Source organism: Zophobas morio, unplaced genomic scaffold (assembly GCF_036711695.1).
Source record: "Zophobas morio isolate AGI-343-1 ecotype UQ-CSIRO unplaced genomic scaffold, CSIRO_AGI_Zmor_V1 ptg000329l, whole genome shotgun sequence".
Classification (NCBI taxonomy): Eukaryota; Metazoa; Arthropoda; class Insecta; order Coleoptera; family Tenebrionidae; genus Zophobas; species Zophobas morio.
Genome location: NW_026972433.1, coordinates 206,133 through 232,224, shown reverse-complemented (window position 1 = coordinate 232,224; position 26,092 = coordinate 206,133). Strand labels below are relative to the sequence as shown.

The following is a 26,092-nucleotide window of genomic DNA, read 5'->3' as shown; positions in this document are numbered from 1 at the left end:
TTTAGGAATTAAATTGCAGGGTGACTCAATGCAGGCGGTGGAGACAAACTTTACTTGCAGAGGCGCTACTGGTTTAGCGGAGGATCACGAGTTTAAAGGGATTAAAAAATCTTCATTTTACTCCAATCCTTTTTTTTTGTGCCTCTTGACTGTCAAGGATGAGCATATATTTTGATGAAAATGGGGATGCTTCCAACTTTTTCATTTTTACTCTCTTACTTGTTTATACTTCCTATGTAGTTTGCAGCTATATTTTCAGGAAGCTGACCCGAAGTATTTAATTTATCTTACTAGCCCCAAATTTAGTTTAAGTTTTCAGTTATTGTTAGATCTAATTTATTTAAAATAGGATCCTTCTCATCAGCTCCGGAGACTTGTTTTCAAAAGTTATGCCTAGAAAAAAAGGTCACTAGTCTAAAGGAGCCCTCTTTTCTTTCGATAAGGTTGCTACATTACACTAAAAGTCTCTACTTTTAAAATAAATTTAGGAGTTTTAAATTTACTTCGGCTCTTTTTGCGCTACTATATTTTGGTTATAAAGTTTCTCTAATTGAAGAACAAAAAGAAGATTTTGATCCCTATTCTTTGCTTAATGTGGAAGTTGTAAGTTTCTTAGCTATTTTAACTCTATTTAAACGTCGTTCTCTTTTGATACTTCTTAAATAAGATCTTATAAAAACAATAGTATTTATTAGGATACTACTACAGCTGATATTAGAAAAGCTTATCGCGAGTTAAGCAAAAGGTATCACCCCGATAGCAAGTTAAAACTCTCCGATTCTCCAGAAAAATTTATGGCACTTACTAAAGCTTATAAGGCGTTTGTACTTCTTTAAAACTTACTTTTCAGCCTATCGTCACACTGAAATTAGACTAACTAATCCCTTGGCTCGTGAGAACTTTGAAAAATATGGTCATCCCGACGGTCCGCAAAGCCTCAATACTTTTTTTGCCATCCCGCAATGGTTTGTTGAGAAAAGAAATTATTGGAAGGTGAGTGCTGCAATTTGATATCGAAATCAAAAGCAGTTGTGAAATTTTAATTGTTAAGCAATTCATCTTTACAGATTCGTTGAGTAATAAAATAACATAGATATTTCAAATTATTTTTAGGTGGTACTGCTCTATTTTTCGGCATTTATATTGATAGCTCCCACCTCAGTGGTATTTCTTTTTTTGCCTTTATCAGGGCGCGTATCTGCTTTCTCTACAAAAGTCGTTGGTCAACCCTCGCTGTTACCTAATGATACACGTGTACGCCAGGTAATTACGTGGAAGAACTACAGAAAATATATGGATAACAAAAAGGTTCTACGACAATCTTGCGAGGCCTATTTTCGCTTTACTACTGGTTCCCTTTCTTCAGAAGGTTTTTTTTATTGTGCATTATTTTAATAAAGTCATGGAGGTTTTGCACTTGCTTCTATCCGTCTTGCCTTGCGCACTTTGCTTGCTCTTCTTGTCTTTTTGCCTCAAGGCTCAACTTTTTTTTTCCTACTGTTGTAGGTATTATGAATGTTTTAAGTGCCTCCGTGGAATTTGTGGATCTCGTTGTGGACTTAAAAATATATGACCCCTCACTGCAGAGCGTTATGCATCCATTTGACCTTATTCAGTTAATAGTTAATAATCTCCCTTCTCAAGATCTTCCGCCGGGTAAAGCTATCATCTTTCCACCCCAAGCTCACAGCAAGCTATTGCCAGAAGTCCTTGGCCTTAATAGCTGCTCATATTCACCGACTTTCGCTTCCTTCGCCTGTTCTTTCGAGTATACATTTTCTTGGATCTTTAGGATAGTTACTCGTGGTAATAACACATGCAAGGTCAGCTAAAGGTTGTCCTGCTCCTCCCCGACCTTGTTCGGGTGGGACTGGTCCCTGTTCTGTCCTCCAAAGGCTACAAAGAAACGACGTTGAAGGCTGTTTACTTTCTGCAAATGGTGACTCAAGCCCTCAAGGAAAATTCTTCCTCTCTGGAGATGCTACCATACATCACCTCCGATAGGATACTTGAGAGAGGTGAGCTGCGTATGTAATGACCTTCCGCCTTTACGTCGTGCGTGTCGAGCTCCGTAGTGGCCTTCGGCGCATTATATGTAAAATCTTACTGTACGTGTTTTTATGAAGAATTTAAAAGCCGCTCTGGGGTTTCTGCGATTATAGAGTTTGTGCAGATACCGTTGGAGAGTAAGAGGTCTACTTTACCCTTTAAGCTAGCTTTGATATCTGAGGCTCTCCATGTAGAGCATGGCTACACGACTTGACGACCCAGCAGCTCCAGGATGTCATCGCAGTTTCAGAAAATGTTTTATTTGTTATCCTATTTACAAATATTTGAGCTGACAGACTTATTAACTCCAATCCTTTCCCTTGAAGCTTCCCTATTTAAAAGTGGATGGGAAGATTGGCTCCGATGGTGAAGGCGTCCCTGTAGGGTCCGTAGTTACTGTGGTTATTTATATTCAGCGCACGACTATAAATGAATATATTTCTGGACGAGCAAGTAAGAAGAATTAACAATATATTTGTTAGATTAATTATTTCCGTTTTACTAGAAGAAAGTAAAGCTCAAACGGTCCCGAAGGCGAAACATACGAATGGGAAGCCCCCATTCGCATACTGTCCCCACTTTCCTTCGGTAACTCTCGGCTGCATGGCTAGTAAATGCGCGATTGCTCCCCGTACTGTCGCAGCCTTTAAGGGAGAGCTGGCTTGTTGCTCTGAGTGGCCCTCGAGACGAAGGTTTTCTGTGCTTGCCCCAGTTTGTTGACTTGCTTCACGGCAAGGCAGAGGTAAGGCGCCTGTTTTGACCTCGTCTAATGGCTTTAGATGTGGAATTTTAATAAGTAGATAAAGATGAATTTTCAGGCTCCCATAGAAAAAGGTCGACACAATATAGAAATAGAAGTTATGTCCAACACCTATCTGGGTTTTTGTTTTAAAAAAATGATATCTGTGGGTTTATTATTAATTGTTAAAGCACACAAGTTGACTGCAAGTCCTCTATAATGTAGATAACAACTTGTGAAAAAAAGGTTGTGGAGGCTTCGAGTTACGATATGGAAGAAACAGAAAGTTCCCAGAGTTCTGATGTCAGTGCCATTGAAAGCGACAGCTCAGAAGTCGAATATTAACCAATAAAATGGTTTAAAACTCCAAAAGCGTTTGCTTGTACTTTTGATCGTCTTCAGTCGCTTTTGTGAAAACTTTGCGCATTGCTGTAGAAAGAGCCTCAATTTTTAAGCCGCTCTCCGTCACCCACTTCCAGCAATCTCTAAGCGTAAACATTGCCGCTCATGTTTAGAAAGTATGGCTTTAAAATCATCTACATGGTCAAACTCGTAACGCCTTGACATTCGCAGTATTCCACAAAGTAAGTTGCTCGGATGTGAGAAAAGAGATGCTCAATATAGCCTTTGCTCTTCTGAAAACTTTTTTTCTAATAAAAAACAGTAAAAAAGCTGACAGTTAAGGCGTAGAGCGGAAGGGCAGGTAATAGTGGTATAATTAAGTTAGTATATCAAAAAAAAAAGAGGTAGCAAACTGTTCAATAATATAAAAAAGCAGGGAAGCTCTTGAGCACCACCTGGAGAATGTCATATACTTCCTTATTGGCCCCCTTCAGAAATTCGGCTAGGAGGCGCCTTCTTGCTGAACGACTTTGGCAAGCTTTGCTATTTACTTGCACTGAAGGAAACTCCCAAAGTCCTGCTAGCAATCCTTCCGGTCATAACAACGGTAAGGCGGTTGAGGGACCAATCAGAACACATAATCCTGTACCTTTAGCAGGGCGCCTCCTAATCAGATAAGTTTTGTCGGGTTGCTCTCCACTACGCACAGATATCACGCAAACGACAAACGACTCTTCCCGGAGAGCTTTTTTCCTTGACTTGAAGGGAAACGCCGAAACGTCATGACACGGCATTTTCATATCTCCGCAATATAGGCACTCCCCTTCGAGAAAAATTATGTGTTATTGTATTCCCTGTAAAAAACTTTATATCGAGCTTTTGTAGCCAAAAATAGCAAATTAACTACTCATTTGACTGCCTCTACTACCAGTTATTTGTTTGAATTATTCTTAGTGTTCAGAAAAAGATATCTGAAAACGCTTTATTGTTCAGTCGTACCTCCCCCGTGAGGTGGCTTATTTCCTTTATTTTTTAGATTAAACTCTACCTGTAGAGAAAATAATTGTTACTTCGCTGTTATGGGAAAAAGGGAAACTCTAGCGCACAGTCTTAGAGATCTAACATACCGTTTTTCTAGCTTTGCAGAGTAGTTGAACTGGACAGGCAGCACAGTTAGGGTTTTGAGGAGTGCATAGCACAGCGCCCAACTCCATTAGAGCTTGATTGAAGTCGCCTGGTCGGTCAGGATCCACAGCTTCATTGGCAAGTCGCCTGGAAAGTAACCACGTGACTAACCGGTTACTTCCAAGGTGAGCAACATAAGATAGCACCAAAATAGAGAGATCACTGCTTGAACTTTTATATCAGCGCCAATCAATCTTTGTATTATTGATATAAAAATGAGAGAGAGGAGCAGGAAGTGCTCACACCCATAAACCGCATTCTCGCTAACACGCGCATGACATTTCCGTCGACTACTCCCACCGACTTATTAAAGGCGATGGATGCAATAGCATCTAAAAAAATATACAAGCAAAAAATATACACGCTATGAGGTAACAGAAGCCCGAATAATGAAAGGTTTTACTTGCGGTGTACAAACCGATTCCGGGAAGTGTCCTTAACTCTTCTGACGACTCGGGGAGTTTGCCATCGAAGTCTTTCATTATCTGAGTAAAGAGAACGAAAAAGCCAATAATAACTACAGTGGAAACCGAGAAGCAAAGCCTACCTTTATCGCGGCCTCTCTAAGACGTCGAGCGCGAGCATAATATCCAAGACCCGACCACACTTTATTGACATCCTTTCACCAGTTGCATATGAAAGTTTACTAAATAAAGTATTTTAAGCATTCAAAGAGTTTTACCTCGACGCTGGAAACAGCTAGAGCTTCTAAAGTTGGAAATTTCTATGCCAAAAGATATTTAATAACCTCAATTGTCAGAAAAGGTATAAAATAATACGTAATAATAAATATTTACACGACTCTTTTAATAGTAAAGAAAAAATATGGAGTAGAGCCGAGCACCAAAGTCGTAAATAAAAACTAATACTTTTAGAGAAAAGGTTATCTTATAAGTTTTCGATACGTACTTACTCTAAAGTTAAAATCAAGAAATACGCAATCCGGATGAGTACAATAGCTTATTACACTTAAAGTTCATTTTGTTGAGTATATTTTATGAGGATTTAAACTTAAAAAACTTTAAGTCTACTAAAATATGACTGCTTTAAAAGGGAAAAGTTTTCGTATATAAACCACACTACATTCACCCGACTTGATAATTCTAAGTAACAAAAATAACGTTTCCTTAACTCAATCTCGGTAAACGTCTTCTTTAATATTTTACAGAAAAAACTGCTATATTTTACCACAGGTATAATTATTTTTATGTTGATAGTGAATAATTCTACTTTGCCACGCGCTTAAAAAAGCAGTCATACATCTCCACACAGGGATACCGGTAAAAAAAATTTAAAGTATTAAAGTTGACATGATACTACAAGCTCTATATTGAAAAGTTCATGTATTACCTCAATCCAACGAGTGTAATAGTTAATGACAGTGGCAACTTGAGTCTGTTGACACATTACTTCAGAAATCCATACTTAAATTTTTTTTTAAATTTTCTTAAAGGTATATTAAAATCTACCACAAAACCTGCATAGGCGTGTTCAACAGAATTTTTAGTTTTGATAGGTTCAACTATAGATTTGTCCTGATAACTATTTACAGATGAAGTTGAAACTAAGGGCCGCCTCCAAGGAAGTTGTCTCCGATTATCGTCATCTGCAGTTATGTCAAATAAAATAAAGGTTTTTTATATATAAAATTCAGTTATTACACCAAGTAAGAATTGTTCTTCTAAAAATATTTAACTCGTCGCGGTCAAACAAATGAAAGTTTATTCTGTAGTCTAAATTTATATATATAAAACCGTAAAGAATAAAAATTATATTTAAAAAACCTTCAGAAAGCATCTCTTTCCTTTAAACCTTATTAGTAGTACACTTAAGGTCATCAGAGTGCGCAAGCCCACAGCAGACAGGCGAGATAATAGCACCACTCACAACTGGTTTGAAAACAACCTTGAGTGCCGTTAAACTATCTTGAAAGGTTACGAAGTGCCCTAAACATTCTAAACCCTCAGTACATCAAAAATGTTTTGGAATGAATAATAAGAAAAAAAAATATACAAACAAACTTTTATCTAAATATATTTTTAGCCCTCAAACCTTTTTTTTTTATGTTCTCCTTTTTGTTGTATTTTGTTATAAACATAAGGCAATGCAATGGTAATTAGGACCAGCCCATTTCGCCATCTGCGATTATTACGCTGCAATCCCAACGGTGTGCACCGCAAGAAAAAAACTGGCACTGGTACAGCGTAAAGCTAACGGGCATTGCGCTGTAAAATGGGACACATCTGAAGGCGGGTGCAATCATTGTTCTCCGTTCACTTGCCGTATCGCGCTAACTGTTTAAAATTTTCCTTTGAGCTTTTAGGCTCTTTAATAATGCACACGCCTCTAGACGCTAAGCCACTAATAAACTATCCTATAGACATTTACTAACAAGGCCCTGTTCGACCCTATAGACCAAAACAGTATGTTAAACTTGTCCTCTAGACAATAAAGCCTTAACTTCTTTGCAGCCCTGTAGACTGAAAATACGCAACAAACAAAGAATAAAAATTTCGTTGTGCATTAAAGTAAATATGTATATATATATAAATACAATTTCAAAAAAGAGCTTGATAGGTTGAATGTACCAGTCAAAATTAATTAGAACGCAATCTATCTTATTTAAATACACAGGTAGGTGAATCATACCATCAACACTTAACCGCCAAGAAAAACGCTATTGTGGGCGTTGCAATTCTGGTCCTACCGCATCGTTCAATCAGTCCTCCCATCCTAATAAAGCCCGAAAAACTGTTGGGATCCACCTTAGCTTGAGTAGCTCGAAATTGGCTACTGGGCCTTCAGTCCGTAAACTGCTCGAGAACCTGCTGACTCCAGCTGTATAAATACATTGCTGCCAGGAGACTCCCTTAACAAGTAAAGAAGAATGCTGCTGCTTTGAACCTCTCAAAAAATCAAGAATAATCCCGAATATTCCAACCCTCATCGGAAAACAAAGTCAGTCTTCCTTTTCTTTTTGTTTTTGTCACGTTATCAGCACTGAGTCTCAATCTGGGCCATTGCTCTACAATTTTTTTTGTGTCGCGATATCTTTTCTACATCCCTTTGGGTCTACGCTACGTCTTATTGGGTCATTATCTCCTTATTTAAGTCTTTTTCGGCCTTACATCAACTTTTTCCTTTACCTACAGCTAAACTTTAGTTTTTCGAACATAACTTCACTATATATTATATATTTTCCTTAGTTTTTATCAACCTCTTACACTACCTTATAATTTACTCACTTCTTAAAAATATTTATTATTGAACTTCTTATCCTACTTAAGTTAAATTAAACTTATACTAAAATGCAGAACTATTCGGATTCACATAAACACAACGAGTACAATTCCTGAAGGATTCCTTTCAATTTCGACAATGGCTAATTGATATTAAACTAGATTGATAACTCAAAGGGTACCCGACCTTTTTTTACCACACGGTAAAATTGGAGAACCACAAGTTACTTCACATGACAAATTTAAAAGGGCGATTTACAAATTGTAATGGACAGCCTGCGCACAGCACGTAAAGTTTAAAATAGAGGAAATGAAAGTCACTGAACCGGAACGAGCCATACGAAACGTCAAGGACGCTTTGGGCAGAAAGTCGCTGGAAACATTTACCAGCAAGGTATACGAACTTTGCAATGCCACAAAAAGGTACGACAAAACCATTTAACAATTTGCCAGTCGTTTGGAATATATCTCAAACCCCCAACTTGAAGAAACAATGCACCGTTGAAAAACTAACAGCTCACATAAAGAACATAACTAATTTGCGTAAAATTATAGCCCTTCTTCAAGCAGAAACAAGACACAATATAGAGGATGGTTCCAGAATTAACTCTTCCAATACTATTAGTAAAACTAAATTTTACAAAGGATAACACCCTTTAAACATTAATGAATAAGGAAACTTCAAATGCAGGGACTGCGATGGGTCTCACTTAAGATCCCCGCGCCTCACATTAGAGAGGACTGCTCATTTTGAGGAAGAATAGGTCACATTGAGAAAGCTTGCTTAAATACACTATCGAAAAGTACCCCATCAAGAACGACTGGAGAGAACGTACTGCCGGAGGTGAAATGATAGTCTATACTGGTGCGTAATCAATACAATAAACGGCCAGTCTATAGATTATAAAGCTGGATATATGAATTGTCTTGGTAATGGAAAAGCTATTTTCGAAACTGTCTTCCAACGTAATCTTATTTCTGTAGGTAAATTAAATGAAAAAGTCTATAACTTACATTTTGTTTATAATAAGGTATACTTTGAAAAAATTACTGCATTATTGCTCAAGGTACAAATAAAGATGAACTCTTCATTAGGTAACAGGAGCTACAAGACGATTACTCTATGTTCGTTACAAATAATCATTGTCACCCAGTATAGACCCTAAAGAGCACTACAAATGCGGCCACATAAGTTATCACTACCTTTAAAAAATTTGCCCAAACATAACTTACTTTAAAAATGAAGACTGAAATTTATCTAAAGTGTAAAATGAAAAAAAAAAGGTCAATGGAAGAGCGAAACCCACAATAAACCAAAAAACCCGGACAACTAATATACTTTGATACTAATTACTTGGACATTCCCTCTTATGATAGCTTCAGATATGTAATTGTCGGCACTGACGCAAAGTCTAAACGAATTACAACTTTATTTGCCAAAAATAAATTTGAGGTCATGCATGTACTAATTCAATGACTTAAAAAGCACAATAAATATATGAAAAACCTTAAAATAAATGGTAACACATCCACTTCTATCATAGAGGAAATAAGAACAGGTAAGGGGAGTGAGTTTATAAGTGATAGACTGCTTCAAGACGTTTAACAAGCCGGTATTAAACTATCTATAATCCCGAAAGATACCCACAATATGTTAAACGAGAGAGGTGTTCAAAAACTAACTAATATGATTAGAGCATATTAAAACAGTGGAAGCTTCCGATAATTTACTGAAGGGAAGCTTTTAGGGATGCAACATTTATTAAAAAAAAATAACATTCTTAAAAAGAACGAACAACTGTTTCCAGAGGAAACCTTTGACCATGCATCTTTGGGAATTAAATCGTACAAACACCGTTAGGTTGTAAAAATCTTTTCTATGACCCCATTATAAAAAAGAAATCTCAAGACCCAACTCTAAAAGGTGTTCCCTTTTTAAAATCCAAAGACTTAGCTAATGATGAATATAATATACTGAACACAAGTACTAGTAAGATTATAAGTCCAGAAACTTGAAATGCTTTGGAGATACATTTCCTTCATAATTTTTATTTTAGTATAAATAATACAACCCCTAACATGCAACTGAACAAATGCTTTTACCCAGCTCAAAATAAAGCCTAATTCAAAGCCCCTCCAACCCCTCGATACGACAAAACAGCAGTACAGACATAGAAAGTGAAAAAAAAGAAATAATATATGAGTAACCTGAAATTTTAGACGATGACTCACAAAAATCTCTACCTTTCTCTCCGAAAACCGAGCCCTCTTAAACTACCCACATACTACTACATCTAACTGATATAAAAATTCAACCACAGCCTGATCTACTCACAAAAACCAACAAAGAGGCAAATATGATAAACTAGTGTTTCCACTACCCAACTCAAGTGGTAATGAATTAATGAAATCGGCGGACACTAAAATTTTCTAGAAAATTCCAGTAAACAACTTCATCGATTGTAAATACACAAGGTAATTCATTTACAAAATTAATTAACCCATGTGATCTTAAAAATCCCGACAACTTAAAACTTTATTAAATATATTATAAAAATATGAAAAATTGTTGACAACTATATCTTTGTACAAAATCAATACTGTGCAGTTAAATATGGTGTTACATCTTTTTTCGCCCTAATTACCCCTGTTATTCTGGCAGGCGTGGTTACTGCTAAAAATTTGCAAAACTGAGGTGCAAACTTAGTTAGTCTATATACCCTCCCCATTATGTCCTTTAATCTGAAATTGTTCTCTGAAGGTTATTGCGTTACTGCCCCCCTCATATTGTGCCAAAGTGTATCAATAATATAAGGGTCTCGGATGCTGAAAGGCCATGACGAATCTGTAAATGTGAACCCCTTTTCAAAGTCATTTTTGTGTTAACTTGGCTATACGGCAGGAGGCCCCGTCTTGTTGGAAAAACACAATTTTTCTCAGCTTACAGCTCGTTGATACTCGGAAGAAGACTATTTGTTAATATTTTCTGTTATGCTTTACGCCTACTATACTGTCAATAAACTCAAAGTTGCCCAAGCTTTTTCTGACATACATTCCCAAATCATTGCCCCTTTTAAAATTTTATGGTGTGTTTAATGCAATCTTCATGAAAAGCTTCATTTTTTAACATGATAACAAGCCCCCCCCCCCAACACACACACTTCAAATTTTAAATTCGTCACTAAAAAATAATTTTTGCTCATTAATCTACAGATCATAATTAAAATTCACCCAATCATATCAATTTTGTTTTTGTTTTTTAACAGGTGGTTTTCTTAAGTCTACTTGTAATAAAAAAATAATTTTTGAAGTTTGGAATGTACACAATATTAATGTTATTTTTTTATAAAATTTTAGTCTAGATTCGTGTGTCCATTGTCCACAAAAATACACGTAGTAGTTATCCTAACTCTTCGTTCCACTACCTCGTAACTAATTTCATCGCCTTTTTTTACACATTTTTATGAATTGTTTTCTTTACGAAACTAGCTTAAGGTGGCCTGAACTTTCACCTTCAACAACAACATTTTCGATTGTGTTTAATAACTTGAAAAAATTAGTTTATTTGGTTATATTTAAAAGATTCAGCAACCTGACGAACGGTATAGCAAGGTAATATTCTTTGACAAATATTTTACGCACATCCTTGCTTGTTGCTGCACCTCGTACCATTTTATGACTAAAAAACAATCTGACAGATAGTACTAATAACAGAATTATAGACTGTTGAGGTGACAGTTGTCCTCTGTTGCAAAGTCAACTCCGTTAAAATAATAAATTTATTCTTATACACGCTTGTCTCAACTAGTAATTGTCATTTAAAATTATAACTAATTACGGAAACGTGTTTATTCCGATTTGTAACAGTAATATAATAGATTGTTAGATCTTACCAAAAATTGTGTGAATAGTTAATTTGAAGTGGTTTTTTATTAAACATTATTTAAAATAAAGTGTTTTCGCCCAACAATTACTTATTAGGGCTCGTATGATGAAATGGCGCCCTTCGTCCGTCGCCGCTACTCAGTTTGCTCAGCTGGACCGAAATACTGATGAAAACGATAGAACTTGTCGAGCCTTACCACCCTTTATCCCACGCTATCGAGCCGATCGAGTCGAACACGGCAAGTGAAGTCGCTGAAGCAAATTATCTACGGTTGGGATGGAAGGCTCCAAGCCCAAACACACCACCAAAGAGAAGCTAAGACAAATACCGCTGGTGGTATTAAGCCGACTGCACTGCCAGGTAAACACTCTATTGTCGCTTGCTTTCTCCCCAAGGCATTTGATGAGGGACACCTCTGTGATGATTTCGAAAACGTTATAACTTAAACTAATTCTAGTAAAGTTGTCGAGGCTGTAGTATTGCGCCTACTAAAAGCGTGGAGTCATGCAATGAAGTTCCAGAATTTTAGTTTGGGTTCAGGACTGACCTTTTGCACAGCTTAGCGTCTTGTTAGGTGGACAACTCGTGACTCAGCTTTAAGAAAGCCACAGGAGTGCCCACTTCAAAGACAACTTGAAAGCCTTCGATCTTACTTTTCACGAAGGCCTCTTGCACAAGTTGCGTTCGTTGGAAGTTCCTAGCTCAATTCGTTTATGAATGGTAGTGTTTTTTAAATTCCATTCAGTACCTTGTTGTCACCGCTACGCTAACTGAATGCGGGAGCCCTCCAGGGCTACGGTTTTGCTTTTGGAGTTTTATGAACATGATATCTTTGCCGAACTTGCAGCAGCGCAGCGCTTTGTTGTCGACAACGAAGTGTAACAATTAACACGACGCAGAGCAAGATGTCCTTGCGCAGCAAGTTGCGATTATATCGATGTGTGCACGATCTACACTTCCCAGTGGGGGTCTTTGAAGAAACGCCCACTGTAGCTCTCTATTCAAGTTCAACAAAGACGGGCTACAGCTATAGATAAATGTGCGTTGTAGTTTTCACGTTACGAAACACTCTTCACGACAACCCGAGTTTTGCCAACTTGGAGACTAGCGATTAGCTTTAAGCTTAAACAAACAAGTATTATTAGGACGATAATATTTGTACGGACAATGCGACCGCTGTAATGAAGAAAAATTGAAATTCTCATATCGTACTGAATTATGACCTAAAAGATTTTTTTTATGACAATATTAATAGCGTATATATTGGAAATAACTTTGGTGACAATAACCCCCCCCCAATGGGTTGTGATAGAATAATGAAACGTAATAAGTGGTAATAGAGTAGGCTGGGGCCGATATTTGCAAGAATGGCTATATTGAGAAGGTTGCAAGACCTTTTCGGTGGAAAACAAGTAGATTACGAGGACCAATAGGGGCTAAGTTCTTCAGGAGAGCCAAGCTTTCGGGGAACTGAGTATCCATGTTGGTAGACTTACTATTCCAGGCAGAATATTTCGCATTCAAAGTCACCGGCGGTAAGTACAAACCCCGAAGTTTGATAATGGTGACTTGATCAATTGTATTTAGTTTCGTGGGGGGTATAAGCTTAAATGATGTGTATTTTTTAAAAAAAAACCAGATGGATATACGAGGGTAGTGATGCGATATATACTTGGTCTCATATAGAAGCCGAGCCATTATAGTCTATTATGAGGGCATTGCTTAATTTTATCCTTAACCAGTTTACCTTGGAAAATCCAAACCAATGCGTCGTTTATAGGCTTTACAGCAGTCCGTCAAGATAAACGCCTCAAACAATTTTAGTACAATGAAAAATTAAAAAAAAAAAATTCGTGTCATCGTTAAATATGTTTTTTTGAAATGCCCGAAATGTCTAACTGCAAACAACATTGAAAAGGAGCTTCAAAGTTAGGGGGCTCTTTTCCATCGAATACTACTGTTTAATGCTAAGTTGCTAATTTTAAATGGATCGGACAAGCACAATGACGAACCGCGCAGTGAACGCCCCATTGAAGTGATTACTTCAAGGGTGGCATTAAAAAATCCACAAAAAGGTTTTGACCGACAGCAGAATAAAAGTGGGAGAGGTAGTGGAGCATTTTAACGAACGAGTAATATTTTAAACGAATGTTTAACCAGGAAAAAGCTTTGCGCATGATGGGTGCCGCATTTGCTGACACCCAACCAAAAACATAGTCAAAAGGATATTTCAACCGAATGTATGGCATTCTTTGAGGGCAGTGCGACCAAAATACTACATCGGTCCAAGGAGAACCAGCATCAAAGAAGGTAGAGAGAGTCGCATCGGCTAGCATGGTTTTGGTGACTGTTTTTGGGGAGGACGGGATAATTTTAATGACTATCTTCAAAAGGTAATAACAAATCAATGGGAAGTATTACGCGAACTTAATAGGAAATTTCTACTGAGATTTTAATAAAAAACAAACACATTCAGCGAAAAAGAAATTACTGTTTCATCAAGGTAATGCACTACCAGTTCACACGTCACATTGCCATGACTAAATCCATCATTTAAAGCTTGAATTGCTTCACTACCACCTTAATCACCAGATTTAGCCCCGTGCGAATCACATCTGTTTCCAAATTTTTAAAAAATGGCAGTGGAAAGAGACTTGCGGATGATAATGGTCATCGACACAGTAAACGACGATGTTTTGAGAACCTCGGCAAGTCGACCAATCAGTCTGGTATAACCGTCTTAGAACATCGTTGGACGAGTGTATCGAGCTAAAAGGAGGCTACATATAAAATTAACTATAAACCAAATCAAAATATGTTTTTCTTCTTGTTCAGGCCCGGCACATATCCCTCCACCCTCGTAGCAACACCATTCGCTTCAAATTTTCCTTAAAAGGATTTTTAAGGTGAGTTTTCGAGATCAAAGCAAGGTGGATCTGTATTTCTTATTGGAAATTTAAAAGTTTTCGTGCGGTAGTAGAAGATATTATCATTTCAAAAGACTAACTTTTATTACGCACGTTATAGATGTCGTAGAAAGTCATCTTTAAAGGGCTAAAATAAGTCTTACTGGCATATTATTTTAAAAATTGGATACCTGGCTACTAATTTACTAAGCACGACTTTCTTTAAAAAGTTAGTTTTATTATGGTATATAAACAGCCGAGTAAGAAGTTAAACTGCAATGTCTTAAATAATCTAGTAAAAAATGCTTCGAAGCGAAAACTTTCTTCATATTAAGAAAATTAATAATGAGTTTGGCTACCTTTTATAAAAAATGTTACATAATTATTTTAGCCTTTTAAATATGCACATATCTTAATAAACACTCAGTATACTTTATATATCAACGTGTTTTTATATTAATACACCCTTTTTAACTGTACTATTATTAATAACTTGGTGCACACCTTTATCCTATTAAATTGGATCGTAGAAAGTACCACTTGAGTTTTTAAGGTTAATAACATACTAAAAATTGTCTGATGTTTGAAAATTTACAAGAAAATCGCTACTAACTCTCAAACTGATTGCTTATCTTAGTAATTACGAGTACTGGTTTGTTAAAAGCTTCATCCCATTACTGTATAATAATATTAAATTTTAGGTGGAAATATTATTAAAAAAATTACTATTATATTGTAAATACATTATTTAAACTAAGGTTATTCGCGCCTATTCTGTTTTAAGATACTAACCTAAACTTCTACTCATTTTTTTTATTTACTCATCTAATCTATATATATTAATTTTTATTACTTTATTACTTATATAAATTCGCTTAACATGTCTCTTGTCCCATTTGCTAAAGATCTAACACCCTACATAGCTGAGATACCAGCTTTAAATGAAAAATTTCAAAAAGATTTATAAATAGAACTAAACAGAATTAACGAGCCAGAATTTGTTCACTTTGTAAATGCAAACACCTACAAAAGTAAGACTTTTTCGACCTCTTGTAACCTTGAACCTTAACCCGTTGTCTCTACAATTCTTTTTCTGGTCTATATTAAAAGACGAAAAAAACTAATATTGTCGAATTTTCATCTTCATTTAGTGATTTGACATCTCAATCAGTTTTCCAATGACAATGCTCGATTGAGCAGAAAACACAACCTACTCAGCGGGAAACCTTTTGAAGACCAAAAAAAATATTTCTCCCATAATTCATCGTAAAAAACAACGGTGTCCAGATATAGTTCCCATTTTGTGGGGAAAATACCACTAATTATCATACTAAATATATTCGTAATTGCATTAAAGTATTACTTTCCTCCTCTGATGATTATTGACTGGCCACAAAATTATTATTAGAAAGTAATTACGAATTCTCCGCTTATCAGCTTCCTGAGGTAGGTTTTTAAAAACGTGAGAAAATTTATTCCCGAACTCGACCGTAGCGCAGTTGGGGGAAGACTTAAGCAATCAAGGATGAAGCCCACTAAAGATCGTTTATATGAAAAGTTTTGGAAAGAAAAAAAATATCTTCTTTTAGTGCTTGTACATTTGCCGAATCTGAGGTCGATATACAAAAAATCATTAATTTGTCATCTTTTAATTATGTTTAAAGGACTAAAGGAGTCATATGTAATTGGCCATCACCACCGCTTAACTTTTTTGGCCATAATTCTACTTTTTGTGACTCTGCTTTTAGGTGTGAATAATGTGGAAGCTACCATGTGACTGCCAGCTGCACGATGACCCGAAGTACCTTCGAAAAAAGAATGCGCTAACTGTCAAAGCGAGCACACCCCTAATTATCAAGGTTCTCCTTACCAAGGGAAGTTCTCACTTGCGCAAACATTTGTCCTCGGCAAATTGCACCACAGAACCATACTCCCACATAATTAATGGCACCTCTACAAAAAAAACTAAAAATGAAGAAGAAAAATTTCAGAAGGAAATTTAACCAGTCAACATACAGAGCCACGCACCCGTCGCTAACATGAAGCCGAAGTCAAAAGGCTACAAAAATAATTCAAATAACACCCAAAGAACAATTTCAGTAAGGGTAAGACTGTTTTCAAAACCTCTTACCTGTATGTTCGCATGTTATTATGGATCGCGGACAGTCTTATGCGAAAGAAAAGAGCTTAATCCTTTCTTAATAGTCAGAAAATAGATATTACCTTAATAAGTGAGGCCCACCTAAAATAGGTACATCTAATAAATTTCGTCCAAATACGTGACCTACCGCACGACAGGGCTTACTTGAGGTAAGGAGGTGTAGTCATTACTAACTAAAAGCAGCGAGCTCACTCAATTATACCGCTTGCTAATTTATACTTTATTGAAACTGTGGCTATTAAAGATTAACTAAGCATGGGAGTTTATATTCTTCAATAAGTCCCCAGAACCACCATTGTTACCTAAAGAACTAACATTATTTTTTTATCGTCGTGAAGCTGTTATTGTAAGCGAGAGTAAAAACTGCAACATACTTTGCTGAATAATAGAATAGATATCCTAATGGTCTTGAACTGTTCAACTAGGTTAAAAAAAGGAAGAATACTTATTTTTGGCCTTTTAGAACAGGAACACATATCTCCGATAGGGGCCTGAGATGTACTTAGCTTTGTCAATTTAAAAAAATACCATTTGACTAAAATTTTTTAACGCTTGCTGAGCTCTCCTTTGATAACCCCCCCCCGCGTGCTCAACGACATTGTCCTTCTTGAGTCTAACCCTTTGAAAAACGGTGTACGAACTGGGATAAGTTTAAAGAAGTGATTAAGAAAGCAAATTGAGGACTATCAGCGGCGATCAGCTTTAAGGCTACAATCATTTTTGTGCATGAAATGGCTTCCGCCACAGTAACGACTTAACGTTAAGCACGCTTACCTGAGAAAATTAAATTTCTCCTTAACTTAGGAAGACGACAAAAACGTATCTACGTGACCTTTAAAGCCCCAGAAGATAGATGTATTCTATACAAACTTAACAAAAAAAAAAGTTAAATAGGCCTCATTAAATTGAGCAATGAATTTAAAAATCGAAACTTGCCGAGCTTGAAAATTCGAGAAACCCAGCATCCTACTGACTATATGGCGAATCCATATCTGCAAGTTTTTTTTATCCGTTACGACAGAGACCGATTATACCTATGACGACAAGGTTAAAGCGAATGAATTTGTTTGTGTGAAGTTAATTTTAGTCGCAGCCTAACACAAAAGAAGTAGCCCCTGCGACCGAAATTAGCGCTAATTACTGTAACATTCCTCAAAATATAACTTGCAGAGTACCGATAAGAAAGAAGTAAGATCAATTATAAACCTTTTGCGTACTAAAATATTGTCAGGTTCCAATGGCGTAACCTACGACCTGCTTGAACACCTGTCCAAGACAGCACTAACGGCCTTAGTTTCTTTATTAATTTTTCTTTTGAGTTCTGTACATTTCCTGGAGGTGGAAAGCGGTAGCATTGTGTGCATTAGTAAACCCGTGTCCTTTTTTTAAAACCTAAACAACACCCTCATATAAGCCTTTTATCATGCAATAGAAAATTGCTGAAGCTGTAGTACTTAGACGAAAAGTTTGTGGAGAGTACCAAAGTTTTCAGTTTGGATTCCGAAGTCACTGTACTACGGCAGCAGCTTTTGCGTTATTCCGCAAGTGCCACGAAAGGGTCCAATAACAAAAATTTAACAAAAAGTCGAAATGTGCACTATTTTTATGTCTAAAAAACATTCGACAGGGTGTGGCACGCTAGGTTTTTAATAAAAACATCTATTCTGAGTTACCATATAGTCTTCTTTCGTTTCTACAGTATTTTATAAAGAAAAAGATATTTTATGTCAGAGTAGGAAGAGCTGGCTCATCTTAATAAGAACGGGCTAGGAAGTTCCACAAAGCTCGCTGCCGACCTCCATCTAATCCTGCCGGACATATGCAGGCAACACCTCCACCTTTTGTACAGCTTGCGGCTGATACGACTGTATGCCTGCTTTAAATCTCCTTCTTTGACTTCAAAACATATGCAAGAACTTATATTTCCGCGCTTGAGGTATGATTGGATCAGTGTCAATTACAATTAACTCACTTAAGAACAAAGCTATAGCTAGTGGATTGAAGAGGCGTATAACGAAAAAATATATTTAACGCTTTGTGGCAAAGCAGTTCAATAGCACACGGAAGTCAAGAGTTGGGTTTTTGGATTGACAAGCAATTTTCGTGCACTAACACTACGTCATCAACAAAGCGAAGTTAGCTTTTAAAGATCTTTACCCCCTCTTGTGTTAAAAGAGTACTTTCTCAAGGAGCAACAAAATTAAGCTTTATTTGCAATTTATTCGGTCGACTTTGACTTATGCAGCCAGTCATGGAGTGGTTCAAGCAATTCAAGTTCACTGTTGCGAAACCAAATATTTTTGTCGCATTATTGTAGAGAGCTAAGTACTTAGCCCACCCCAACGATTCTCACCACCCTAACGACCTCCCAGACGTCCTAGACTTCTTTCTCTAAGTTATAATTCAGATTAAACCGTATTTTAGACCCTCTTTTTATTTGTCTTGGCTGTAATATGTCATCATTAATAAATAAATAAATAGCACATGGCACCAACTCGAAGGAAATATGTCTATGTGCGGGAGGATCAGGTTTTGCAGTTTTACTAAATCGCCCTTTATGCTGCGGAGGGAGCCCACCAAGGTCGACCTGACATTGGAAGAAGTTAAAGAATTTAGGGAAGTAGTGCATAATCTTTTAAATGACGTTATTGAAAATCGTGAAAACTATGAAATAGAAAAGGTCAAAGAAGTCTTGACTCTTCTTAACGATGGGAATGAAGGACTCTCTGAAGTTGAAAAAAGGATGGGTTACATAGGAAAATATTTATAACTTAGGCTCTATAATTCCGTTCAAAACTTTTAAAATTTTATATTTACCGTTTGCAAAATTTAATGTTAGAGTTTTACTACCCGACATGAGAAATGACGGATTTCTGGTAGAAAAAACTTCTAACAGACAGTGTTAACACAGCCTGCATCCGCAGTAAAAATAAACTTATCCCATGCACTTTAATGTGGACAAGTAATATTATTTTAAGATATAACCGTCTATATAATAATTCCTATTATTTTGAAGCTCCCGTTTTCAAGCAAAACTGAATTTTAGGATACGTAAATAAAATTTTTACACTTAATTACACTGCCAAAATAGTTTGTAAAGTCAAGGTCATATTTTTACAATACTTGCTCAAGGTATATCGATAGTTATATTTATGAAGACCCTTTTGATATGGTAGGGGATTGAAACATTTTGTGGGTTTAAGGTTAAAAATTAAAAATATTGTCTCAAAAAATCTGAGCTTTTAAGTTTAAAAAAAAACAGAAGCGCCTATTTAATACGCAATTACAAGTATATATGCAATAAAACGGTCATGGGTTCATTTAATGAGATTTCTCTTTAAAGGTTGCCAAATGCAACGTAAGATTTACCCAAGAAGAGAAGAAGTAAGCTAACAAATAGGATCAATCGTATAGACAGATATAATAAGTGTTATAATAAAAAACCTCAAAAAATATTGATTATAATTCACTCCTAGTTCTTTAAAGATATCAATGTTAAAATTTATGCAAATATTACAACATAGCTTCTGTTTATACCACCACAAGTAAAAAAAAAGATTTGTAGAGCTTTCCTGATAGCTGTGCTATCTGATTTTAAGTTAAAAGACAGCAATGACACAAGGGTCGCGATCATTCCTAGTATAACCCTGTACTGTTGCGTTTCTAGGCCATTACGTAGGCTCTACAATTGAAGCGTCGAACAAGAACAGCTATTCATAGCTAAAAAGTTAGTCAATTAAATATATCTGTCGCTCTGAAGAATAACCCAAATTTCAGAGATATAACCTATACCAAACTAAATATTAGTTTAAAATTAAAATACTCTTAAAAGTTACCAGAGCCTCATCTACGTAACTATATAAAATAGCAAGTTACCACCAGCTAATAGTTTAAGTCGATAAGAAAAAACCTTTATTTGCAAGGACAATTAAATAAAAGGCTAATAATCACAGATTTTATTAAAAACGAAAATATCTAAAAAACTTGTGCAAAATAATTTAAAATGAAATTTGTAAAAAGACTGGCGCTAAAAAATTAATAGCAAGTTATTCGGAGCAAAAGAGATGGAAGAAGTCAACAAGAATAAGCCTGAAGGGCAGAATCTGTAAAGGAGTTGTTTTGCTAAAGAAATATTGCAAATAGTCTACGAGTTGCATATATCTAAGCCAACTCTTCACCCTTATATAAAACTAAAAAAACGATATGGCGCACTAAAAATTTTTAAAAATCCAAGTACTAAACTTTTACTAGCACCGAAAATGGAGTGTTATTAACTTAAAAGCAACGACCAGAATTATTATTACCAAAATTTATCGTATCAAGTCATAAGTTAGGCAATTAAAAATAAGATAACTTGGGTTTACATATTGTATATAGATTATGAAAAAATTGTTAAAAAATTACAACTAGACATTCAACAACAAAGAATATAAAACGGCTCATAAGGGCTATATAAAAAGGGAAAAGACGCCCAGACCTAAAGTGCTTACAGCGCTTAAAATATTACGAATGGTAAGTTGCCACATAATTATAGTTTTATTACTAATAAAATATAATTACAAAAATTGTTGAGAAAAAAAATATATTTTTTCTTCAACTAAAACTTTAACAATATTTCTATTATTGAGTGCCTTAACAGTAAGTTTAGTTGATAACGTAGTTGCGTAACCTTAACCCTAAATTTTTTCAAGTTAATTAGTTTTTTAGCTTAATTTCCATCTGTAAATCTGTAAAAGCACTACTTAGATTTGAACTTTAAAAAAAAAATAAGAGGGGATATTTGCAAAAATATTAAATACAATAAATGTACAAGTATGCTAGATATATTGTTAAAGTTTTTTCGAATTATATTACTCTTAAGCAGTTTTCTCGTCGTTTTTTCATAACTTTGAACCCATTACTATTAAGACATCAAGTATGTTATTATCGAATACGACTTCTACTATTTTGTTTATATTAGCATAATTGTTAACTATATTCTACAATAAAAACAGACTAGTGAAAGGATTCCTTTTCTATAATAAATTCAAGTTTTACTGTTTACAGTTGGGTAAAAATAAACACTGAGTTTAGCTTCAATAAATAGTTTTAAAACAGTGTCCTACCATTTTGTAGCAATTTCGCTGAATTAATTTTATTATTTACATATAGTTATTTGGTTTCTTCCTTGTTTAGTTTGAGCGCTCAGAAAAGTTTTCAGGTGTATTTTTTAAAATTATAAAGTACTTTATTTCATTAAAATAAAAAGAAAGTTGTCTTTTTTAAGTGTGGAGATAAATTTACACCTTACTAGATTTTTTGTGACTTTTAACAATATCTAAAAAGTACTGGTGCCAACGTGGATCGTCAGTGAGCTCCGGGTGGAAAGCTATTGTAAACACGTGCAGAAAGCGATATGGAGTTATTTATATAATATTAAAACCCGTAACTAGTTTGTTTTCTTGACGAGCAGCAACAATTAAGCTCTTTCCACTTTTCTCAAGTTCAGCCAAGGCCTCGACTTTGTCCTAAATGTAATAAAATTTAGAGAAAAACTTATGTTTATTAAAACATTTAATAAGCAAGGCACTTGATCTACAGCAGTGATAACAGGAGCCCGAATAAATAGACATCGAAAAGGTTTCTTTCCCTTTAAACAAGGAGTTTTTATAAGCACTTTTTAATAAATAAAGCTTTTGTTATAACTTAATAACAGTTTAGTTTACTCTATTTATAGACCTTCAAAGCTATCTTTCTGTGAACCAAAGTAATTTCTTTCAGTTTTTATATCCATGCTATTAAAGTTATTATTAGAGCTATTTTCACTTAAAAATATACAGTACTAAAAAAAGTAACCTTTCCAAGAACTTTTGACCACCATTTTTTACTTGCGAGACGTACTTACTTAAAAACACCAAACCCGCGCAAGTTCCCTTTTACAAAGCCGTATGTGTTAATGAATATAATATTATAAAATAAACGCACAAGGTAGAGGAAATAACCTCACACTTTTTAGTGACACAATAATCCATCTAGAAACTATATAAATATTAAAAGAGGGACTAAACGTGTATTTTACAAAGTAGTAGCTTTTTATTACAAGGGGAAAATAAAAAACTTGAATATGTTTTAAAGGATGGTGTACGAACAAACCAAATACAAAAAAGGCGAGGGACAAAGTATAGAACAGAAACCTTTTTTTTTTATAAATCATATTTTTTTTTATGGATCACACTTAATTTAAGTATTTTTACGTTTCATAAAACTATGAAATAAAAAATTTATAAAAAAAGCATAAAAAGTAAACCAAAAAGCTACTATAAAAAAATTAAACTCAGACATCTACAAAAGCCGTTTGAATTCAAACATTAAACCATACCCACACCGGGTTTCCTTCATTTACAAAATTCCTTAGTGGTTCATACAAGTTAGAACGTTCGCACAACAAAGAAATAGAAGTGCTCTCTCCTCCTTGATTAATAACAATGAATTATTAAGTTAAAAAATATTTAGTAAGTAGCCTTCTTCCATAAATTTAAAAATACCAGGAATAATAAGGCCGTCTATCTCGACAAGTTGACTAGTACTCTTTATAATAGAGACTGACAAGGTATAACTGTTAATTAAACTTTTAAACATTTCCTCATGAGCCTTATAAGAGCCTTGCAAACCTATTTGTTCAAGCTAAAGACTTGGTGCGTAGCAAAACCCAATTTTCTAACCTAATATACCGATCCGCAGTCCTTCCCTAATTTCACTCATTAATCCTAAAATTCCACCAAAAAAAAAAAATGTAAAATGATAGCGATAACAAAGGTCAAAGCAACCTGTTTAAAAAAAGTTATCACAAAGTTAAGTTAGAAATAAGAAACTTTTAGATCATACAAATGACTCTAGTGTATCCAACGATGAATATGAAAGCCGTGTCACGAGGTACGCCTAAACAATATTCAAGCAAAGCTGATCTCTTTCGTTTAATTTGTTGTGGCGCTAGTCAATTTAGTGTTTATTGTTAGAGAATAACAAATTATTGTCGTTATTTTTATAAGTGATATGCTTTAATTTGTTTTATAGTAATTAAAGGCTATTTATAAGCATGAAAAGATACTCTCTGGTCACTTTAATTTTTACGAAAGTGGAGCCTTCGAAACACATAACTCCTCCAGATCTATTAACCAATCTCTTTATACAGTAAATTCTCCGCTTGCATCAATTTTAGAGTTTAAAGTTTTGGTAGAATACCTTTATAATCTTGATCACGGGATTTTACTTAACATTTGCCAGGCACAAAGATCCTGCAAGTCTACTTATCAACTTTTTTTAATCGTACTTATTTTTAAAACTTCATTGTTTTCTATACGGAGAATGTGCATTAAACCGCATCGCAACCAATAAATATAGGCAATAAGCGTCTATCTACTCCCTAAACCGTTACATCTGCAGTTACATAAAGCAATGGGAATAGCTTATAAACAAAAAAAGTGCTCATAGCTTAAAAATTGTTATAAGGCGTTTGAACTTTAAGCAATGTTTGAATCTTAAACCCAACAAGTGCATAGTTTTATAGCAGATAATTTAACCCCTACACAAATATCCAAAACTATTAACTCTACTATTTTAGTAAGGCATAACTATGCTTTTTTAAGTTAATCTTACTACAAATATCGCTCTGTCAACCCCTACAGCCTAATTTTATATTAAAGAATAAACTCTAAAAAACTTATTATCGATTTGCCTTATAGATTTCTTTTTATTAAATGAGTCAGTTGTAATAGTTAAAACCATTTTAAAAGTCATCATTAAATTAATAAAAGCGCAAAACATAATAGTTTATTTACATTTGAAAAAAAACAGTAAAGCCCTTAAAGAAGCAACAACCAAGTTAAACCCCCCAAGCGCGGATGAGGTTGTCAGTGTACCCTGCGTATAAAACATCACCGTTATACGACCAGCAGAGAGAAATAACTTCAGGGTGTGTCTGCTTTTTATTTTCTCCAACCAGGGTCACACTTGCTTCCCTAACTTTGGCTTTTGTACCTAAATCCCAAATAATTATTTTGGACCCTGCACCAGCGCAAAGCCAGTATCTAGAGGGTGAAAAGCATAGTGCTGCAATAGTGTGACCGGCTTCAAAGGTATACTGATAATTTCCATTTTCAGCTAAGTCCCATACCATAGCCAACCCATCTTTACCGCCAGAAGCACATAAAGATCCATCAGGAGACACAGTAACACAATTGATAACACCCCTATGACCGATAAAATTAGTTCTCAGCTGACACGTGGTTAGCTCCCAGACTTTGACAACATTGTCCCAGCCGCAAGAGATTACCTGAGGTCCAGTTGGATTAAAAGTTACGCAAGAGACCCAGTCAGAATGGCCTTTAAGAGAATCATCACTGTCAGCTCCCATTGTGTACTTGCACTCTCCGAGAGTGTTCCATAATTTAATGGTTCTATCACGGGAACCTGAAACAATATGTCGGTGATCAGAAGAAAAGGCCACAGACAGAACATCATGTTTGTGCCCCTGGAAAATTTTCCGAGTTTCTCCACTTGTAAGGTCCCACAAACGCAAAGTTTTATCCCAAGAACCGGACAAAGCAAACAGGCCATCCGAAGAAATGACGACGTCAGAAACAAAGTGGTTGTGCCCCGTCAAAGTTTTTTTGGGGTATCCAAAACGAAGGCTACTTCTTTCAATTTTCCAAACAATGAGAGTTTTATCTGCAATAAAATAAAATCGAAAAATCTGTTAACATTTTATATAACTTTAATAATCAGTTATAACTTATGCTAGAATATAGATAAGTTCACCTCTAGAGGAGGATATTAGCAAGTCGTCCACGGAGCTTGATGCTATTTGAGTAATCCAACCAGTATGACCTCGCAGAATACCAATTAAAGATAACTTCTCAGCCATCTTTATACTTTAATAAATAAAAAAATTAGTAAATGAATAATAGATAGTCGATAAAAAATATTTGAATAAATTTTTTTTAGCTTATATAAAATTGCTTATTCTATGAAAAAAGTTAGTAATTAAAAACTGCTTTAATAATGCAATTTCCATTATAACTTTGTAAGTCACAAAGATATTGTAATTTGGTTTCGCTAGTATATGTAAATACTCTAAAAAAAAAAAAAAGTGAACTAGTAAGCCAATTTTTTTTTCGTTTCTATAGTATTAAAGCAAAAGTCCTTAATAATAAAAACCAAAATACAACTTTAATTAATTATAAATCTAGAATGCTTCAAGATATTAGAAACCAAAAAGGGTAATTGAGGCAAGGAATATGACCGAGAAAAACCAAACCTCTACAGCTATAAGCACCGCACAGGAAGGAAGAGAGTCGAGTGACGCACGCGAGAAAGATAAGCTAGTGCACCTTAAAATAAGGTTCGAACCCCATGCAACCTTAAAGACACGCGCCTGGTAAGTTACATTGAAAGTTAGTAGGAGGTAATCTTTAGCTGTTAGGCACCTGAATTTTTTTTCAAAATTTATAGTTGTCTTCGATAACAGAGCTAATAAATTCAGTAAATATAATATTTCATGATAATGTCTACGGTAAATTAATATATCGTGCACCCGTTTTGTACTTA

At 35.2% G+C, this 26,092-nt stretch overlaps 4 protein-coding genes across 7 annotated transcripts; 1 reads left to right on the top strand and 3 right to left on the bottom strand.

Annotated features, from left to right (window-relative positions):
• Nucleotides 1–163: 163 nt before the first annotated feature.
• On the top strand, nt 164–3,160 carry LOC135120005 (translocation protein SEC63 homolog). The gene is made up of 17 exons (XM_064044363.1): nt 164–273; nt 350–443; nt 489–603; nt 696–820; nt 873–993; nt 1,114–1,164; nt 1,264–1,369; nt 1,507–1,589; nt 1,645–1,768; nt 1,824–2,018; nt 2,127–2,193; nt 2,244–2,304; nt 2,376–2,502; nt 2,555–2,637; nt 2,693–2,791; nt 2,850–2,954; nt 3,014–3,160. The coding sequence occupies exons 4-17, from the start codon at nt 795–797 to the stop codon at nt 3,131–3,133; spliced, it is 1,368 nt and encodes a 455-aa protein (XP_063900433.1). The 5' UTR covers nt 164–273; nt 350–443; nt 489–603; nt 696–794; the 3' UTR covers nt 3,134–3,160.
• On the bottom strand, nt 2,961–6,173 carry LOC135120006 (adenine DNA glycosylase-like). The gene is made up of 15 exons (XM_064044364.1): nt 6,100–6,173; nt 5,977–6,048; nt 5,793–5,921; nt 5,666–5,739; nt 4,998–5,039; nt 4,863–4,934; nt 4,719–4,800; nt 4,569–4,647; nt 4,462–4,509; nt 4,258–4,402; nt 4,130–4,178; nt 3,780–3,953; nt 3,586–3,719; nt 3,329–3,438; nt 2,961–3,273 (listed from the first exon to the last, which is right to left on the bottom strand). The coding sequence occupies exons 1-15, from the start codon at nt 6,110–6,112 to the stop codon at nt 3,147–3,149; spliced, it is 1,350 nt and encodes a 449-aa protein (XP_063900434.1). The 5' UTR covers nt 6,113–6,173; the 3' UTR covers nt 2,961–3,146.
• Nucleotides 6,174–21,761: 15,588 nt separating this feature from the next.
• Nucleotides 21,762–23,297, bottom strand: LOC135120026 (pyridoxal 5'-phosphate synthase subunit PdxT-like). 3 transcript variants are annotated; one of them, XM_064044384.1, is made up of 8 exons: nt 23,209–23,297; nt 23,032–23,157; nt 22,866–22,957; nt 22,343–22,419; nt 22,226–22,281; nt 22,077–22,162; nt 21,937–22,014; nt 21,762–21,875 (listed from the first exon to the last, which is right to left on the bottom strand). In XM_064044384.1, exons 1-8 carry the CDS (start codon nt 23,246–23,248, stop codon nt 21,825–21,827), a joined length of 606 nt encoding a protein of 201 aa, XP_063900454.1. In that variant the 5' UTR covers nt 23,249–23,297; the 3' UTR covers nt 21,762–21,824. The 3 variants fall into 3 exon arrangements, 2 of the variants coding, with proteins under 2 accessions (XP_063900454.1, XP_063900455.1); XR_010278473.1 differs by having other exon boundaries at nt 21,762–22,014; nt 23,032–23,102; nt 23,158–23,297; XM_064044385.1 differs by having other exon boundaries at nt 21,762–22,014; nt 22,077–22,136.
• Nucleotides 23,298–24,321: 1,024 nt separating this feature from the next.
• LOC135119997 (small ribosomal subunit protein RACK1-like) lies at nt 24,322–25,844 on the bottom strand. Of its 2 annotated transcripts, none has more exons than XM_064044354.1 (3): nt 25,803–25,844; nt 25,304–25,416; nt 24,322–25,213 (listed from the first exon to the last, which is right to left on the bottom strand). In XM_064044354.1, exons 2-3 carry the CDS (start codon nt 25,407–25,409, stop codon nt 24,369–24,371), a joined length of 951 nt encoding a protein of 316 aa, XP_063900424.1. In that variant the 5' UTR covers nt 25,410–25,416; nt 25,803–25,844; the 3' UTR covers nt 24,322–24,368. The 2 variants fall into 2 exon arrangements, with proteins under 2 accessions (XP_063900424.1, XP_063900425.1); XM_064044355.1 differs by having other exon boundaries at nt 25,757–25,829.
• Between the last annotated feature and the right edge of the window lie 248 nt (nt 25,845–26,092).

What these genes read in the sequence shown, in the direction of transcription:
- LOC135120026 (XM_064044384.1), bottom strand. Translation starts at nt 23,248, where the DNA reads ATGAGTGAAATTAGGGAAGGACTGCGGATCGGTATATTAG. An exon ending in ACTGCGGATCGGTATATTAG is followed by an intron (nt 23,158 to 23,208) that starts GTTAGAAAATTG and finishes TTGAACAAATAG; the next exon opens with GTTTGCAAGGCTCTTATAAG. An exon ending in AGACGGCCTTATTATTCCTG is followed by an intron (nt 22,958 to 23,031) that starts GTATTTTTAAAT and finishes TTATTAATCAAG; the next exon opens with GAGGAGAGAGCACTTCTATT.
- LOC135119997 (XM_064044354.1), bottom strand. Translation starts at nt 25,409, where the DNA reads ATGGCTGAGAAGTTATCTTTAATTGGTATTCTGCGAGGTCATACTGGT. An exon ending in GCTAATATCCTCCTCTAGAG is followed by an intron (nt 25,214 to 25,303) that starts GTGAACTTATCT and finishes ATTTTATTGCAG; the next exon opens with ATAAAACTCTCATTGTTTGG.
- LOC135120006 (XM_064044364.1), bottom strand. An exon ending in AAGAACAATTCTTACTTGGT is followed by an intron (nt 5,922 to 5,976) that starts GTAATAACTGAA and finishes ACATAACTGCAG; the next exon opens with ATGACGATAATCGGAGACAA. An exon ending in GGCGTTACGAGTTTGACCAT is followed by an intron (nt 3,274 to 3,328) that starts GTAGATGATTTT and finishes GTTTACGCTTAG; the next exon opens with AGATTGCTGGAAGTGGGTGA.
- LOC135120005 (XM_064044363.1), top strand. Translation starts at nt 795, where the DNA reads ATGGCACTTACTAAAGCTTATAAGGC. An exon ending in ATACCGTTGGAGAGTAAGAG is followed by an intron (nt 2,194 to 2,243) that starts GTCTACTTTACC and finishes CTCTCCATGTAG; the next exon opens with AGCATGGCTACACGACTTGA. An exon ending in TCATCGCAGTTTCAGAAAAT is followed by an intron (nt 2,305 to 2,375) that starts GTTTTATTTGTT and finishes TTTCCCTTGAAG; the next exon opens with CTTCCCTATTTAAAAGTGGA.